The following is a 17,979-nucleotide window of genomic DNA, read 5'->3' as shown; positions in this document are numbered from 1 at the left end:
TTCTGAAAGCGGCCTGTTTCTGGTATTCTGTTCTTGATGTTTGCCCATATAGTTTGTCGTTTACTTAAAACAGACGTGTAAACTTTACCTGTAACACTGAGAAGTGAAATACCACGATAGTTATCAGGATTACTTTTCTCTCCTTTTTTATGAACAGGAATGATAACAGCTTTGATAGAATGATAGAACACATAAAGCATGTAGAATGTCCTTCCCATTCAGTGGAACACATTATGCTTGTAAAATGTCCTGCCCAATCAGTAGAACACATTATGCATGTAAAATGTCCTGCCCAATCAGTAGAACACATTATGCATATGGAATGTCCTGCCCAATCAGTAGATCACATTACGTGTGTAAGAATGTCTTGTCCAATCAGTAGAAAACATTACATGTGTAAGAATGTCCTGGCCAATCAGTAGCAGTCATCATGAGTGCGGGTCATACTGTTGACAAATGACCCCACAACCATCAAGAACGTAGTTCTCTCATTCAATCTGTCAACTTCCCACTACGGTGAATTCCAAGACCAGAGAAATCACAGTAAGGTTCAAAACAAGCATCATCGTCAATAAGAAGTAAAAACTTCTTAAAATGAACAAGAGCTCAATACTGCTTTTGAAAGTTAGGTCACACAAAAATGAACAGGAAAAGTATTCTTTTTAAAAATCACCTTTATTACATGAGTATGACATACATTGTCAGGCTGTGCAGGTATCATGGACATGATCAGTGTAGCTACCTGGGACACATCACCTTGTGGCTTGTGCCTCCAGTGGGGCTGGGCCCAGTGGCCTACCACTCTCCATACAAATTATCATACAAAAAGTCTGTGTTACAAAACCATTCATCTGACTACAAAACTTCAAATAATCCAATTGTAATTCAAGTGACATTTTCAAATGGCTATTTCTTCAAATCCTAACCACCTACTTAAAAAGAAATCGTGGACAAACCTGAAATACCACATAATTAACCGATTCAAGAAACTGCATTGACAACATTTGAGAGCTAAGCAGTTTTCTAATCGGATGTGTTTACGTGTGTTGATGAGTGATCTCCCCTGACCTATGAGGAAACTATGAGTGATCTCCCCTGACCTATGAGGAAACTATGAGTGATCTCCCCTGACCTATGAGGAAACTATGAGTAAACTACACTAACTATTGCACCAGACAACAGGGACAGTCTTCTCACGAGGGAACTACAGTCCACAGGAACAATGACTACTTTAGCACTGCATAATACACCTGCTTCTAACACTGACAAAAAGGGCAGTCAACAGGCCTCAGTTCCTCACAGCAACCCTTGTGCTACAGTGTACATCCAGGATGAAGAAAGGACCCACACACCAATATTAGCACCAGGACAGTTGGTGAAACATGCCTTGGACTATGTACAACATTCTAAGATGTACAATCAAACTGGATCATGTGTGTTAAGCTTGGGGATTTCATGTAGACATTGCAACCTGCACTGAAAAAAAGAATAGGGAACTTGTTTTATTCAGGTTCATGACTCAGCTTTATTGGGCGACTGCACAGACTCTACTGACAGGTACTACCACAGCTGTTCATCACCTACAGATGCATCTTGGACTATAACGGTTTTATTCATCCCACATCTACCAGAGTCACTGATCACTAACCTTATCGTAACAACGTAACCATACACATCCTATCTTCCCATACAATTTGTGTCTATCTAAACAACCCCCATGTATGCCAGAGCTCTATCCCTGAATGATGTAGGGACAATGACTGTATACAACTAATGATACCATACATGCCGTGTGACTGTTGTTAGTTCCAAGACTTCCCACAGGTAAGCTGACAATTATGTCTGTGTCCACTTACCTGGACAAGCAATTAACCTAAAACAAGTCTGATAATGGTTCCGACTGGACTACCACTGCATAACAACTGATTATGGCTGGTCCACATTTGTTGCCACATGAGCCTGCTTTAGAAGAAAGCTGATGAGTCTTCAAGCCCACTGAATCTACAATACCTTTATGCATCGTTATGACCATGAGTACATTAAATAACATTATGGTGTGTGTATCTAAATACAGTATCACATTCAGAGCATGTTAATAAGCATGGAAGGGAAACAGGAATAATGCCAGGAGGAGGCCAGATAATGCATCGTGGTATTGGCTGGGAGGGGAGTGGAGTTCTTGGGAGGAGGGGAGTGGAGCTCTTGGGAGGATGGGAGGTGGAGCTATGGGGAGGAGGGGAGGTGGAGCTCAGGGGAAGGAGGCTGGGCAAGAGGGATGGACTTTGGTTCGAGGGGATGGGAGGACGAGGGTTATTGGGGGAGGATTTGAGTGGGTGAGGGGTTGGTTGTGTCAGGGCAAGTTTAGTGACGGGTAGGTAAGGTGAAGGGTGGGTTAGGTGAAGGGTAGTTTGGGGCAAGGAGATGTTGAAAGAGATGGGAGAGGATTGAAAATAGCCGAAGGGATGGATGAATATTGAGGATTAGCACGTGAAGTGGGAATGTAAACGAGAAAGATATGAATCTTTTACCAACTGACACCGTAACCCGTCAATGGTCATCCTAGCAGGCTCAGACAGAAGCAGCAGCAGGCTTATTACATGAGTAAGCAAGAAGGACGCTGGAAAGGAAGGTGTAGCAACAACTTGAAGGCCTTTGTTTTCCTTGCTCTTTTTAATGATTCAGTATGACCGCCATTGCATAATGATAACATTGATAATAGAAGCAACACCTCATGCCATAACACCTTCATTCCAGGAAACATTTCAGAGGTAACCTCCCCTTGCCTCTCATCCCAACCTCAGCCTGCAACTCCACCTCCGGGTGCTGTTCAACACACACAGCATTGCATGATCAAACACAAATCTCTTTGTAGCCTAACTAAACTTTAAGCATGCATTTACAAGCCTATATATAGAGCTATATACAATATTTAGGTGAGGAGAGTTTGTCACCCAATTAAATATAGTTATACATTTCCTCAGTACATAGAGCAAGGCTAGCTATAGAAGGCTAGGACACAATGTACAAAGTATACATAAAATTTACAAATCAGAAGAAAACAATAAGATTTAACAATGGTTGATAACATATTGTAACCTTTCACATCACGTGATTCACTCAACCCTCTGGACATGCAACACTTGTTCTTATACACCAGCAAAGCATTGCAGTTATCATTTCAAGAGCACAAGCTTCTTTAAAGAACAGAATCCATGAATATACACAGTAAACAAGTAGCAGCAAGCTTGTTCAGGTCTCATACATCAAACCTACAAAAGATCAATGACTTCTGTTCAGGACATCACCATCCACATGGCCTGCTTATAAAACAAAATATATTCCAAAGGCCATCAACAAAACTTTGGGATGTTCTCATGTAGCACACTATTCAGTTGAATTTGTACCAATGAATAAATCCTATCCAAGTTTTGACCAAATTATCAACAGTTACAATAATGATTTTTTAAATGTTTGCCGATCAGGACGATTCTGCCTGTGAAGACTCCTTGAAACTTAGTCTTAGAACTCTCTATGATCAAATTCTCTCACTGAACAACTATCTCACCCATAATATCACTATCACAAGAAGACATAGCTAGCAAACTAAAGATTTTATAGCTCAGAAACCTCCACTTACTGGTACATAACAGTGCTAGTTCCTTTAACACACGTTCCTTAAACAGAGATTTACATAAAACAATTTATCACAAGTCAACAAATCATTAACAATAGTTTGTAAAAATACAAAAGTGTGCAAAGTCGAGGCTGGTGCGCCCTTGAGTGTCAGGGCTGCCTGGCCCTCAACACAAAGGGAATGTTTGTCTACTAGCTGGCTAAACTATGTTCACGTCTTGATCTTCAGCCTTCCCACAGTGCACTGCTGTGACAGCAAATTGACCACTTGACCATTCACTCTTAAGATCTGCTCTCCTCCATAGTGGAAGAGAGGCTGTGTTGGGTTACATTTTGTCATGACCTGAACTGTAGCATCAGTAACAGTTACATAGCGCGCCGGTGTCATGTGGGAGGAGGACAGACCAAAGTGATGCAGATTACAGATATGCAAGTCTGGTGAACCCACGAGCTGAAGGCGAACTGAAGACAGGTCAAGGATCACGACATGCCAAAGATCAAGGATCATGACAGATCAAGGATCATGACAAATCAAGGATCACGACAAGCCAAAGATAAAGGATCATGACAGATCAAGGATCATGACAGATCAAGAATCATGACAAATCGAGGATCATGACAGGCCAAAGATAAAGGATCATGACAGATCAAGAATCATGACAGATCAAAAACAGATCAAGGATCAAGGATCATGCAGACCAAAGGTCATTTATCAGGAGCATCTGGGATTCAAATCACAGAGAGACGATCAAATTGGGAAACTCTGAACCATCCTGGACTACTCAACCACCCATGCCCAAAGATACTAACATGCAGGAGCAAATTTCAAACTTCTTGGTTTCTTTTCTCAATCATTTCAAAGCATGCAAGCATCTTTCCATCTAAATGTTACAGGACGGAGTCCTATGAAAATAATCAGATTCTCTATGTAACCATGGTAACATATCTAACAATTGCAGTCTCGTAACTACAAGTCTGCCAGTGTGTTCTATGTATAATGTAAACATGCTGCAATTACACCAACACAGACAGACGCTTCTCAAAGGCCTTTTTATACTAAACATTTCATAGCAGTGAATAGATCTAACATATCTACAACGAACATGTACTGTACAGCTCATATCTACTATACCTCCAGTGTCCACAATATAACAAACTGTCATCACGTGAAACACTCACATGTCCTCAAACCTGATCCACAACTACCCACTGTAGTTCTGTTCAAGACTTCGGACTCAGAGCCATGTGATCTGGATATCGGAATCCCTGTCTATATGCTATCACCAAACAGGTTACAACAAACATTTAAAGTCTTGTGACTCGGAATCTTGTAGTTGGAGTCGGTCAGCTTGTCACAATGGCCAAACTGGTTACGCCAACAGTTGCGTTTTCCAGTCTTCTGGGGACAAGCCCTTGAGTTGATCACCACATGAGGTGACCTCCACCATGACAGTTGAATTGTGACGTTTATATTTGACCTAGCTTGTGTCCCAGCACACTCGCCTTGGTGAAACAGCTAATACTACAAGCTGATGTAGATACTTTCAAAACCTGCTACTGCTGTCAATATTCATGACTGAGACAGATGGCTGAGCTTTCCGAAGCTGGTCTGAACAGTGTTAAAAGATGGACACAGAGTTACATACTGAATACCAACATAGGATTCAAGACACTGAATGTTTACAATGTTGGAGGCTTGAGGTCACTGAAGACAAGCTTTGTTTTACAATGTTTGATGCTTGTGAGGTCACTGGACACATGCTATGTTTATCAATGTTTGACGCTTGAGGTCACTGAAGACAAGCTTTGTTTTACAATGTTTGATGCTTGTGAGGTCACTGGACACATGCTATGTTTAACAATGTTTGACGCTTGAGGTCACTGAAGACAAGCTATGTTTAACAATGTTTGAGGCTTGTGAGGTCACTGAGGACACAAGCTATGTTTACCACATGGTGTTGTCTGCACAATGTGGGACGACTAGACAGCCTCCTCCACTACTCACAACACAAGACAAAATACATCACTGACCGCTCCAGCACTAAGTAACTACCAGGAGTCCAACATGATAAAATGGCCTGAAATTATCCAAATATATTCTTGAAAACTCCACTATATGAGTTTAATCAACAAACAATTGCAATGGAATCTGTGGAAACCAGACTAATCCGGGCTTGTTAATACTGGACCAGACGTACGCTTCCATATTTACCATGATATATGATACTTCGTTCAACCTCATCTTTATTTTCTATTTCTTTATCTTCAGCTATAGTCCAGGGTGCCGTTGTACAAAGCGATCTTAGCGCTAAGATGATCGTAACCCCCATACCTTAACATAGACTTACGACAGTCGTAGCACCCAGACCTGTCTCAACAACGGACTTAACTTTGGGTCCCGAAGAAGTCATGTTTAGACAAAGTCCCCAGTAATCATTTCTTACAGTAACACTTGATACTGAAGTAATTTATTCATCTTATTATCCAGTTCCAGCTTTTCCTAGGGGTCTTCTCCATACAGTAACAGCCTTTGTTTACTCCCAGCATGCAGTGCACAGATATTTCATCCGACTTGTGTTGTCCCGTGGCGGCGGTACCTTGTGATGTATCTGAACTGCATCCATGGACAATTAGAAAGACAATACAATCAGGAATGCCTTGTCAAGTGACCATCAATGGAAACTCTATGAGCACCACCCTAGGTCGGTTGACGAAGTTGCCAAGCGTTCTCCACGTCGATGCCGACGCCGAGTGAGACAACTGCTAACACACAACATACGCCTAGGTGTAACTGATTTGTATAACACAAGTCCCTTAAAACTGTCCCTCCAACAAGTCGCCTAATATGGATGCTACGGAATCTTTTGTTGATCTGATAGTCAGCCGATACATCTGAAAAAAACAATTTAGTCTTTCAATATTCGTGATAAGACAGGTGGAAAATGACACTCATGAATAATCAAGATTCAACTACTGGGGACAGGTGACGAGTCAACCTGCAACTTGAACAGTTGAGTGAAGCAATCTGTCCATTACATTGTGAGTGAGGATTGTTTTATGCTGCTTGGATAACACTACTTTAGTGGGTTCTAGTCGATCCAACATACCTCTACAACTGGAATCTCATCTAATCAAACAGCCTGTCTGTTACATACCTCTACTTGTTTACTGGAATCTCGTCTAATCAAACAGCCTGTCTGTTACATACCACGACTTGTTTACTGGAATCTCGTATAATCAAACAGCCTGTCCGTTACATACCACGACTTGTTTACTGGAATCTCGTATAATCAAACAGCCTGTCTGTTACATACCACGACTTGTTTACTGGAATCTCGTATAATCAAACAGCCTGTCTGTTACATACCACGACTTGTTTACTGGAATCTTGTATAATCAAACAGCCTGTCTGTTGTATGCCACGACTTGTTTACTGGAATCTCGTCTAATCAAACAGCCTGTCTGTTACATACCACGACTTGTTTACTGGAATCTCGTATAATCAAACAGCCTGTCTGTTACATACCACAATTGTTTACTGGAATCTCGTATAATCAAACAGCCTGTCTGTTGCATACCACAATTGTTTACTGGAATCTTGTCTAATCAAACAGCCTGTCTGTTACATACAATGACTTGTTAACTGGAATCTCGTATAATCAAACAGCCTGTCTGTTACATACAATGACTTGTTAACTGGAATCTCGTATAATCCAACAGCCTGTCTGTTGCATACCACAATTGTTTACTGGAATCTTGTCTAATCCAACAGCCTTTCTGTCACATACCTCTACTTGTTTACTGGAATCTCATCTAATCAAACAGCCTGTCTGTTACATACCACAATTGTTTACTGGAATCTCGTATAACCAAACAGCCTGTCTGTTACATACCTCTACTTGTTTATTGGGTTCTAGTCGAACCAAACAGCCTGTCTGTAAGTTCCGTGTATGCAGGATGCCAGCCGACACGAAGTTATCAGGGTTGGGATCGATACCTTCTAAAATACTAACTCCAAAGCCTATGAGCTGCAACAAGAAAAGAAGGAAACTCCACAGTGAATAAAACATTGCAACAGAACATAGTGTACAGGCTCAATCATCTACACACGGATCACTGTGTTATGCCTGTAGTTAGTAAATGGTGTTGTACAACACAATCCTCCAGCTCTATGCCAGTGGCCCCTAAATAATCCATCAGGGTACAACGACACAGAATTAGCCAAGACAAGTAGTCGGAGCACTTTTTCCACATGAGCACAAGGTGACTGGGTTCCAGTTCAACTGATTAGGTTCAACGAAGTGTTTACAGTACTGGATTAGGGTGCCTCAGACTTATAAAGGACAGGTTTAGAGATTCTTACCTTTGCCTTTGTTTGTTCTGTATCTATCGGAAACAGTGCCTTAAATATTTTCTGACACTCCTGACTTGGTCTGCAAATACAAGGGGAATATCAACAATAAGTTCTGTCCTTAACACTGTGCCCTAACCGCTGACACACAGTCCACCCCCCTACCCCCGCCACCATCACACCCACCCCCACACTTACTACTCACAGACACACACTGACCACTCCCAATTCATCACTCTTACACAGTACATCCACCCACCCCCACCCCAACACTCACTACACACAGCCACACACTGACCACTCCCAATTCATCACTCATACACAGTACCGTATATGACCGCGGATAAGCCGAACCCGTAGATAAGCCAAGGTGTTAACTTGACCATTGAAATACGAAAGGAAATGATTTGACCCGCAGATAAGCCGAACCAGGAATTGAAAGGCAAAAAACACTGCGAAGTCGGACTGCAAGACATGTGCCGGTACTCGCAGATATTCAAAAATATAAGATGAAAAACGTTGTAATTATATTGAAAAAGTCATTATTATTTCTAATAAAGATTTAACAAACCAGTCATCCACTTTCATAATGTGGTAAGCTGTTTCTCTTGGTTTTTTTTAATCTCATAATGATCGTTATATGTTGCCATCAACAACGAAGCGCCATTTTGTGAATCAGTGTATATAGAATTATGAACCCGTGAGAAAATATATCAGCTAGAGCGAAGACTCGTAAGCATGGCGTTTTCGTTTCAAACTCATAATGAGAATGTCAGTCAGTAAAAATATACCAACTTTTATAACCCCCCTTTACCCCACTATTGTATGTTAATCCAAATGAATTAAATAAACTATCATACTATGAACACATTAAATGACCATCACTTACTCACAGGCTTCTCCAGTTTATTAAACTAATCTCTCGAAAACAAAGGAATTAAGCCCCTACTCCCAACACGATCGCTAAGCACCCACAACTTGAAAATGTTTGTGTAAACAACATGACAATACCAATCGGCCCGTTATTATCAGTGCTCATTTCCTTGTGTACCGTGTTGCTTTTAAACAACAGGAAGCAATCACAGTGGTCATCATTTGTGACGTCACAGGAAACAGCTGATCACATGTTTTTGCAAATGGCGAACGGAATAACTCGCCGATACAGTTGTATATTTGCCTCTTTCAATAAAGGTAGACACTAGGCGATGTTCACTATCAATTTATGAACTTTGCAAAACGTACGTAATAGCTATTGGCGATTGCATCTGGGGATTATATATTATAGCTGTGAATTACATATATTGTTACATGTTAAGATTGTGGAGTTTATGAAGAACGATAAACTTGAACATTCATTCAATTGAAAACTTATTATCGGAAGTAGTAACATGCATAACATTTTTTTAATAATGACAACATTGGTGTATAATAATAACTTTATTGATAATTTATAACAATAATGGCTCTAGTCGTGGCAACTTCCAAACTTTCGGGAAGTTGTAATCTATCGGACTGTCATTCAGGCGATGTTTCTAACAGATCACGATCTGAAAAATACTATCATGAAAGTGTATCCCGTGGATAAGCCGACCCCTTTCTACAGAATCTTTTTTCTGGTCCTCAAAATTTGGCTTACCGTATTCGACGTAATAAGCGCCCCGCTCTAATAAGCGCTAGGCGATATTTGCTGATATATCCCAATTAGCACCCCTTCCGATTGATCAATCTACACAAGACATTTATTCGCGTGTAATACACACTCGTGTGTTATATGCACCCTTAATTATGGGTACATAAACATTTCAGGCTGTCAGCATAAACCACGAAATTCATCTTTCAACTCTGTTTTTTTCACCAAAATAACATTCTAATAAGAGCCCTCTATTTCTAATTTTGAGAGCGCCCTGGGCGCTTATTACGTCGAATACGGTATACGCGGTCATATACGGTACATCCACCCACCCACACCCCCACACTTACTCCACACAGCCACACACTGACCACTCCCAATTCATCACTCATACACAGTCCGCTCCCCCCACCCACACCCCCACACTCACTACACACAGCCACACACTGACCACTCCCAATTCATCACTCATACACAGTCCGCTCCCCCTACCCACACCCCCACACCCCCACACTCACTACACACAGCCACACACTGACCACTTCCAATTCATCGCTCATTCACAGTCCGCTCCCCCCATCCACACCCCCACTCACTACACACAGCCACACACTGACCACTCCCAATTCATCACTCATACACAGTCCGCTCCCCCCACCCACACCCCCACACTCACTACACACAGCCACACACTGACCACTTCCAATTCATCGCTCATTCACAGTCCGCCAACCCCCACCCCCACCCCCACCCCCACACTTACTACTCACAATTCGAACACAATGACCAGTCACACAAACTCACCATTCATTTCAAACATTCTAAAAAGGAGATATTTGTAATCAATACTGAAATGTGAAATCACGACAACTAAAGTGATATTTGCAAGAATTGAATAATATCAGGTTAATAGATTCCTTGAATTCATCATGTTTGACAGTGAGGAGAAAAAGAAGAAGATTCAAAGAAACGTGGCTACTTACTGGCTAAGTGCTTTCCACCTTGTGAAGAATGATTCCGAGTTCATTTCTGCAGGTTCTATGAATTTATTGAGGAACACCGGTAGCTTCAGGGTCATTTTCTGAGCTGCCCCGCTGTGTCTGAGGAGCAAGGGTACTGAGTTAGTGAGTGAATGAGTGAGTGAGTTGTGCATAGCGCCGCTTTTAACAGTTTTCCAGTTATATCACTGCGTGTCCACTTAATGTGGGAGGAAAGCCCGAAGTGACGCAGGTCTTAGACGTTTACCACTTCGGTGAAACCCACGCGCACAGGTATGGTGCTGACAAACCTAGAAACATAATCGGGGCGAACCGGGATTCGAACCCACAAGCATAGGTTTCTAGCCTGCCCAAGAGACGCAACTCTGCACAGCGAATTGCGGCACCTTAGACCACTGGGCCAGCCGTGCCCCCAGTTAGTGAGTGAACAGTGTTAGAAACTAATACTTATTCTGGAGTCCCAATGAAAATTAATGCACTAAAGCTATGCACAGGACTACTAGACATTACTTGATATTTGGAGGCTTAATATTTATATTATATCTGAATGTCAAAGAAACAAGTGACTGAAATGAGTTGTTGAGACGTATCTAGAGTTGTGTTTAGTGAGATCTACTTATAAATGACATATCTAGTTGGTTGGTTGGTTTGTTGTTTAATAACGCACTCAGCAATATTCCAGCTGCATGACGGCGGTCTATAAATAATCGAGTCTGGACAAGACAGTCCAATGATTGATATCATGAGCATCGATCCACGCAATTGGGATTGATGATATGCATCAACCAAGACAGCGAGCCTGACCACCCGATCCGGTTAGTCGCCTCTTATGGCAAGCATGGGTTACTTCACAGTACATACCTAGAGTTGTGTTTTGTGAGATCCACTTATAAATGACATACCTAGAGTTGTTTTGTGAGATCCACTTATAAATGACATACCTAGAGTTGTGTTTTGTGAGATCCACTTATAAATAACATACCTAGAGTTGTGTTTTGTGAGATCCAATTATAAATGACATACCTAGAGTTGTGTTTTGTGAGATGTACTTATATGTACGACATATCTAGTGTTGCGTTTTGTGAGATGTACTTACATATATGACATATCTAGAGTTGGGTTTTGTGAGATGTACTTACATATACGACATATCTAGTGTTGCGTTTTGTGAGATGTACTTACATATACGACATATCTAGTGTTGCGTTTTGTGAGATGTACTTACATATATGACATATCTAGTGTTGCGTTTTGTGAGATGTACTTATAAATGACATACCTAGAGTTGTGTTTTGTGAGATGTACTTACATATATGACATACCTAGAGTTGTGTTTTGTGAGATGTACTTATAAATGACATATCTAGTGTTGCGTTTTGTGAGATGTACTTACATATATGACATACCTAGAGTTGTGTTTTGTGAGATGTACTTACATATATGACATATCTAGTGTTGCGTTTTGTGAGATGTACTTACATATATGACATATCTAGTGTTGCGTTTTGTGAGATGTACTTATAAATGACATACCTAGAGTTGTGTTTTGTGAGATGTACTTACATATACGACATATCTAGAGTTTGGTTTTGTGAGATGTACTTACATATATGACATACCTAGAGTTGTGTTTTGTGAGATGTACTTACATATATGACATATCTAGAGTTGTGTTTTGTGAGATGTACTTACATATATGACATACCTAGAGTTGTGTTTTGTGAGATGTACTTACATATATGACATATCTAGAGTTGGGTTTTGTGAGATGTACTTACATATATGACATACCTAGAGTTGTGTTTTGTGAGATGTACTTACATATACGACATATCTAGAGTTGCGTTTTGTGAGATGTACTTACATATATGACATATCTAGAGTTGGGTTTTGTGAGAACTCAGTGAGGCACTCTATGTTGAACATTTGCTGCACCTGAGCTCCACCATCTATTGTAGGTTCCACAGTCTTCGGCGTCATCTGGAGAGGTGAGACCGTCAAGGAAACAACTGCACAATACACTTGTCTGTTATGGGATTTCATCAAATTCAGGACACATTGTGAAACTCTGACCACTATTCCAACATCAGTGGATATTTTCTTTCTGTCTCAACTCAGATTATGACAGCGCTCATACTGAGAGTAAAACAGAGAGTAAAACAGAGAGTAAAACAGGGAGTAAAACAGGGAGTAAAACAGGGAGTAAAACAGAGAGTAAAACAGAGTAAAACAGAGAGTAAAGTTACGCTCAGTCTAGAGTTAGGCAGGTCATAAAGCACAACCCCAGTTTGGCAGGTCATGAAGCACAACCCCAGTTTGGCAGGTCATGAAGCACAACCCCTAGTTTGGCAGGTCATGAAGCAAAACCCCAGTTTGGCAGGTCATGAAGCACAACCCCAGTTTGGCAGGTCATAAAGCACAACCCCAGTTTGGCAGGTCATGAAGCACAACCCCAGTTTAGCAGATCATGAAGGACAACCACAGTTTGGCAGGTCATGAAGCACAACCCCAGTTTAGCAGATCATGAAGGACAACCACAGTTTGGCAGGTCATGAAGCACAACCCCTAGTTTGGCAGGTCATGAAGCACAACCCCTAGTTTGGCAGGTCATGAAGCACAACCCCTAGTTTGGCAGGTCATGAAGCACAACCCCAGTTTGGCAGGTCATGAAGCACAACCCCAGTTTGGCAGGTCATGAAGGACAACCCCAGTTTGGCAGGTCATGAAGCAAAACCCCAGTTTGGCAGGTCATGAAGCACAACCCCAGTTTGGCAGGTCATGAAGCACAACCACAGTTTGGCAGGTCATGAAGCACAACCCCTAGTTTGACAGGTCATGAAGCACAACCCCAGTTTGGCAGGTCATGAAGCACAACCCCAGTTTGGCAGGTCATGAAGCACAACCCCAGTTTGGTAGGTCATGAAGCACAACCCCAGTTTGGCAGGTCATGAAGCACAACCCCAGTTTGGCAGGTCATGAAGCACAACCTCTAGTTTGGCAGGTCATGAAGCACAACCCCAGTTTGGCAGGTCATGAAGGACAACCCCAGTTTGGCAGGTCATGAAGCAAAACCCCAGTTTGGCAGGTCATGAAGCACAACCCCAGTTTGGCAGGTCATGAAGCACAACCCCAGTTTGGCAGGTCATGAAGCACAACCCCTAGTTTGACAGGTCATGAAGCACAACCCCAGTTTGGCAGGTCATGAAGCACAACCCCAGTTTGGCAGGTCATGAAGCACAACCCCAGTTTGGTAGGTCATGAAGCACAACCCCAGTTTGGCAGGTCATGAAGCACAACCCCAGTTTGGCAGGTCATGAAGCACAACCTCTAGTTTGGCAGGTCATGAAGCACAACCCCAGTTTGGCAGGTCATAAAGCACAACCCCTAGTTTGGCAGGTCATGAAGCACAACCCCTAGTTTGGCAGGTCATGAAGCACAACCCCTAGTTTGGCAGGTCATGAAGCTAAACCCCAGTTTGGCAGGTCATGAAGCTAAACCCCAGTTTGGCAGGTCATGAAGCTAAACCCCAGTTTGACAGGTCATAATGTTCAGCCCCTGGTCAGGCAGGTTTTAAAACACAAAGCCTAGATTTGCAAGTCATGGAGTACAACCCCTAGGTTGCATGATAGCTCAAAAATTAGTTGCCAATAACTTCTGGAATGTAGCATAAACACTATTAGCAGCTGACCCTGGTCATATCTAAAGAATTAATAAATTCAAACTATCACAAAGCACAGATACTTATGATGATCTACATGTGTGGAAACAATTTTTGAAAATATATTAGCTATACAAAACCAGTCATCAAAATTTCTAAATTCCATCATGTTTCCATGAAAACAGCAAAAGACAAAACTTTCAGAAAGTTATAAAAGATAAAAAACAATCATAGCGCTTAATGTAGCAACTTTGCTGAAGCTAGGATACATAATATTGTAAACATGGATCGTACAAAAACTCTACCCAAAATTTATGTTTCACCATGATTCCATGGAAACGGCAAAAATTAAAAAATTCAGAATCTTCAAACTAGCAAAAGGCACAAGTACTCATTGTGGTAAATGTGTGTAGCAAGTTTGTTGAAGCTAGGGTGCATGGTTAAAAAGTTATGGGCCGTACAAAAGCTCGGACGGAAGGATGGACAGAAGGACGGACGGACGGACGAACGGAACGCTATATACCCCCGATTTACTTCGTAAACGGTGGTATAAAAACAGACAATCGTGAATGCTGTAACAAGGAGGATGATCAATTAAGTGAACAGCAACCAGGAGATGTAAGGTGATGAGTGTGTCTGTCGGAGAGGATTTCCTGCTATTTGTAAAGCATAAAACATGCAAGCATGGAGCTACTAAGCTGTTGCCACTACTACCACATGTGTGTAAAGGATATCTGAAGCAAGTGGCCCTGTTGTGTTGAGGTCAGCTTTGAAGTTAGTAAACTGGAATGATGTTTTATTCCCATAGAAGACACCGATCCGGGCCAGGTTCTGTCTGAACTCCGACTTGATGCCGATCTGTAGCAGGTCATTCTCGTACAACACCCCGTTGTGCTTCAAGATGAACCTGGAATAGCGAGTCAGCAATTTATACAGGATTCCAAAATATGAACCCTTGACATGCATATAGGAAAACAAAGCGTTATTTTGTTCAAAACTGTGAAATCATTTGTAAGTTACCATTTTTTCTAAGGTTTTTTTCTTAAGGTTTTTTAACACTGTATATTATCATTGCCTTCAATAATGTAAAAGTAAGCCTTAAAGGCGCCTCCTCTTTATTGGTAAAAAATGCATCACATTAAAAAACTATATTTACATGAAATTGGGAACGTTATAATTCCAATGTGGGACCTTGAGTGTCTATATAAATCCCTGGTGAGTACATGCTGTTTAACCAACAGTCAGCAACGTTCCAGCTATCGAGCTGGAAAAAAACATGAGCTCTGAACCAGATAAACCAGTGATTGAATCATCATAACAGCAACATTCAGTGGCTACAGCTTGGGATCTTAACACCAAATCTCAGAGTACAGCCACTGAAATGCTGCATCACTTCCTGACACACTTCTACCTACTTTCTGAGGCCCTCGTCTCCCGCTGCCGTGCCATTGGACTCCAGGCCATTAGACGTCCCGACTACCCCTCCCCCACCTCCCAGCGAGTCGAAGACATCCACCAGGTACCCTGCTGATCCAGTCGAGGGTGCCGGAGCTGATGTCGGTGCCGCTGAGTCCAGCTCAAGGAGTATTGCAGACCCGGAACTTGTTGGTGATGAAACCTGCACAGAGAGGTAATGAGTCAGACATTTAGGGGAGACTGGTGGCATGAGAGGTGGGTGGCATGAGAGGGTGGTGGCATGAGAGGTGGGTGGCATGAGAGATGGATGGCATGAGAGGTGGGTGGCATGAGAGGTGGGTGGCATGAGAGATGGGTGGCATGAGAGGTTGGTGGCATGAGAGGTGGGTGGCATGAGAGATGGATGGCATGAGAGGTGGGTGCTTGAGAGGTGGGTGGCATGAGAGGTGGGTGGCATGAGAGGTGGGTGCTTGAGAGGTGGGTGGCATGAGAGGGTGGTGGCATGAGAGGTGGGTGGCATGAGAGATGGGTGGCATGAGAGGTGGGTGGCATGAGAGGTGGGTGCTTGAGAGGTGGGTGGCATGAGAGGGTGGTGGCATGAGAGGTGGGTGCTTGAGAGGTGGGTGGCATGAGAGATGGATGGCATGAGAGGTGGGTGGCATGAGAGGTGGGTGGCATGAGGGATGGGTGGCATGAGAGGGTGGTGGCATGAGAGGTGGGTGGCATGAGAGGTGGGTGCTTGAGAGGTGGGTGGCATGAGAGGTGGGTGCTTGAGAGGTGGGTGCTTGAGAGGTGGGTGGCATGAGAGGTGGGTGCTTGAGAGGTGGGTGCTTGAGAGGTGGGTGGCATGAGAGGTGGGTGGCATGAGGGATGGGTGGCATGAGAGGTGGGTGGCATGAGAGGTGGGTGGCATGAGAGATGGGTGGCATGAGAGATGGGTGGCATGAGGGATGGGTGGCATGAGAGATGGGTGGCATGAGAGATGGGTGGCATGAGAGAAGGGTGGCATGAGAGGTGGGTGGCATGAGAGATGGATGGCATGAGAGGTGGGTGCTTGAGAGGTGGGTGGCATGAGAGGTGGGTGCTTGAGAGGTGGGTGGCATGAGAGGGTGGTGGCATGAGAGGTGGGTGGCATGAGAGATGGATGGCATGAGAGGTGGGTGGCATGAGAGGGTGGTGGTATGAGAGGTGGGTGGCATGAGAGATGGGTGGCATGAGAGGTGGGTGGCATGAGAGGTGGGTGGCATGAGGGATGGGTGGCATGAGAGGTGGGTGGCATGAGAGATGGGTGGCATGAGAGGTGGGTGGCATGAGAGGTGGGTGGCATGAGAGGTGGGTGCTTGAGAGGTGGGTGGCATGAGAGGTGGGTGCTTGAGAGGTGGGTGCTTGAGAGGTGGGTGGCATGAGAGGTGGGTGCTTGAGAGGTGGGTGGCATGAGAGGTGGGTGGCATGAGAGGTGGGTGGCATGAGGGATGGGTGGCATGAGAGGTGGGTGGCATGAGAGGTGGGTGGCATGAGAGGTGGGTGGCATGAGAGGTGGGTAGCATGAGGGATGGGTGGCATGAGAGGTGGGTGGCATGAGAGGTGGGTGGCATGAGGGATGGGTGGCATGAGAGATGGGTGGCATGAGAGGTGGGTGGCATGAGAGGTGGGTGGCATGAGAGGTGGGTAGCATGAGGGATGGGTGGCATGAGAGGTGGGTGGCATGAGAGGTGGGTGGCATGAGGGATGGGTGGCATGAGAGATGGGTGGCATGAGAGGTGGGTGGCATGAGAGATGGATGGCATGAGAGGTGGGTGGCATGAGAGATGGATGGCATGAGAGGTGGGTGCTTGAGAGGTGGGTGGCATGAGAGGTGGGTGGCATGAGAGGTGGGTGCTTGAGAGATGGGTGGCATGAGAGATGGGTGGCATGAGAGATGGGTGGCATGAGAGATGGGTGGCATGAGAGAAGGGTGGCATGAGAGGTGGGTGGCATGAGAGATGGATGGCATGAGAGGTGGGTGCTTGAGAGGTGGGTGGCATGAGAGGTGGGTGGCATGAGAGGTGGGTGCTTGAGAGGTGGGTGGCATGAGAGGGTGGTGGCATGAGAGGTGGGTGGCATGAGAGATGGATGGCATGAGAGGTGGGTGGCATGAGAGGTGGGTGGCATGAGGGATGGGTGGCATGAGAGGGTGGTGGCATGAGAGGTGGGTGGCATGAGAGGTGGGTGCTTGAGAGGTGGGTGGCATGAGAGGTGGGTGCTTGAGAGGTGGGTGCTTGAGAGGTGGGTGGCATGAGAGGTGGGTGCTTGA

General features: G+C 43.9%; 1 protein-coding gene across 2 annotated transcripts in view; it reads right to left on the bottom strand.

The window, feature by feature from the left end:
- Positions 1 to 656: 656 nt before the first annotated feature.
- LOC124122883 (AP-2 complex subunit alpha-2-like) overlaps positions 657 to 17,979 on the bottom strand; it is a 79,571-nt gene continuing 62,248 nt past the window's right edge. Inside the window, exons 18-25 of one of the 2 annotated variants that reach the window (XR_007218759.1) lie at positions 15,686 to 15,888; positions 15,005 to 15,177; positions 12,477 to 12,600; positions 10,598 to 10,714; positions 7,997 to 8,066; positions 7,527 to 7,661; positions 1,133 to 6,525; positions 657 to 1,100 (exon numbers count right to left, since the gene is read on the bottom strand). Coding sequence is in view for 1 of the 2 variants with exons in the window: in XM_048386352.1 (XP_048242309.1) it covers positions 6,448 to 6,525; positions 7,527 to 7,661; positions 7,997 to 8,066; positions 10,598 to 10,714; positions 12,477 to 12,600; positions 15,005 to 15,177; positions 15,686 to 15,888 (900 nt within the window). In the remaining variant the exon portion in view is untranslated. Of the gene's footprint in view, positions 6,526 to 7,526; positions 7,662 to 7,996; positions 8,067 to 10,597; positions 10,715 to 12,476; positions 12,601 to 15,004; positions 15,178 to 15,685; positions 15,889 to 17,979 lie in introns of both variants that reach the window. The other variant, XM_048386352.1, reaches the window with a different exon arrangement.

This window comes from Haliotis rufescens, unplaced genomic scaffold, assembly GCF_023055435.1.
Source record: "Haliotis rufescens isolate VD_foot unplaced genomic scaffold, xgHalRufe1.0.p SCAF_6, whole genome shotgun sequence".
NCBI classification, from domain to species: domain Eukaryota; kingdom Metazoa; phylum Mollusca; class Gastropoda; order Lepetellida; family Haliotidae; genus Haliotis; species Haliotis rufescens.
This window is presented reverse-complemented; position numbering and strand designations above follow the sequence as displayed.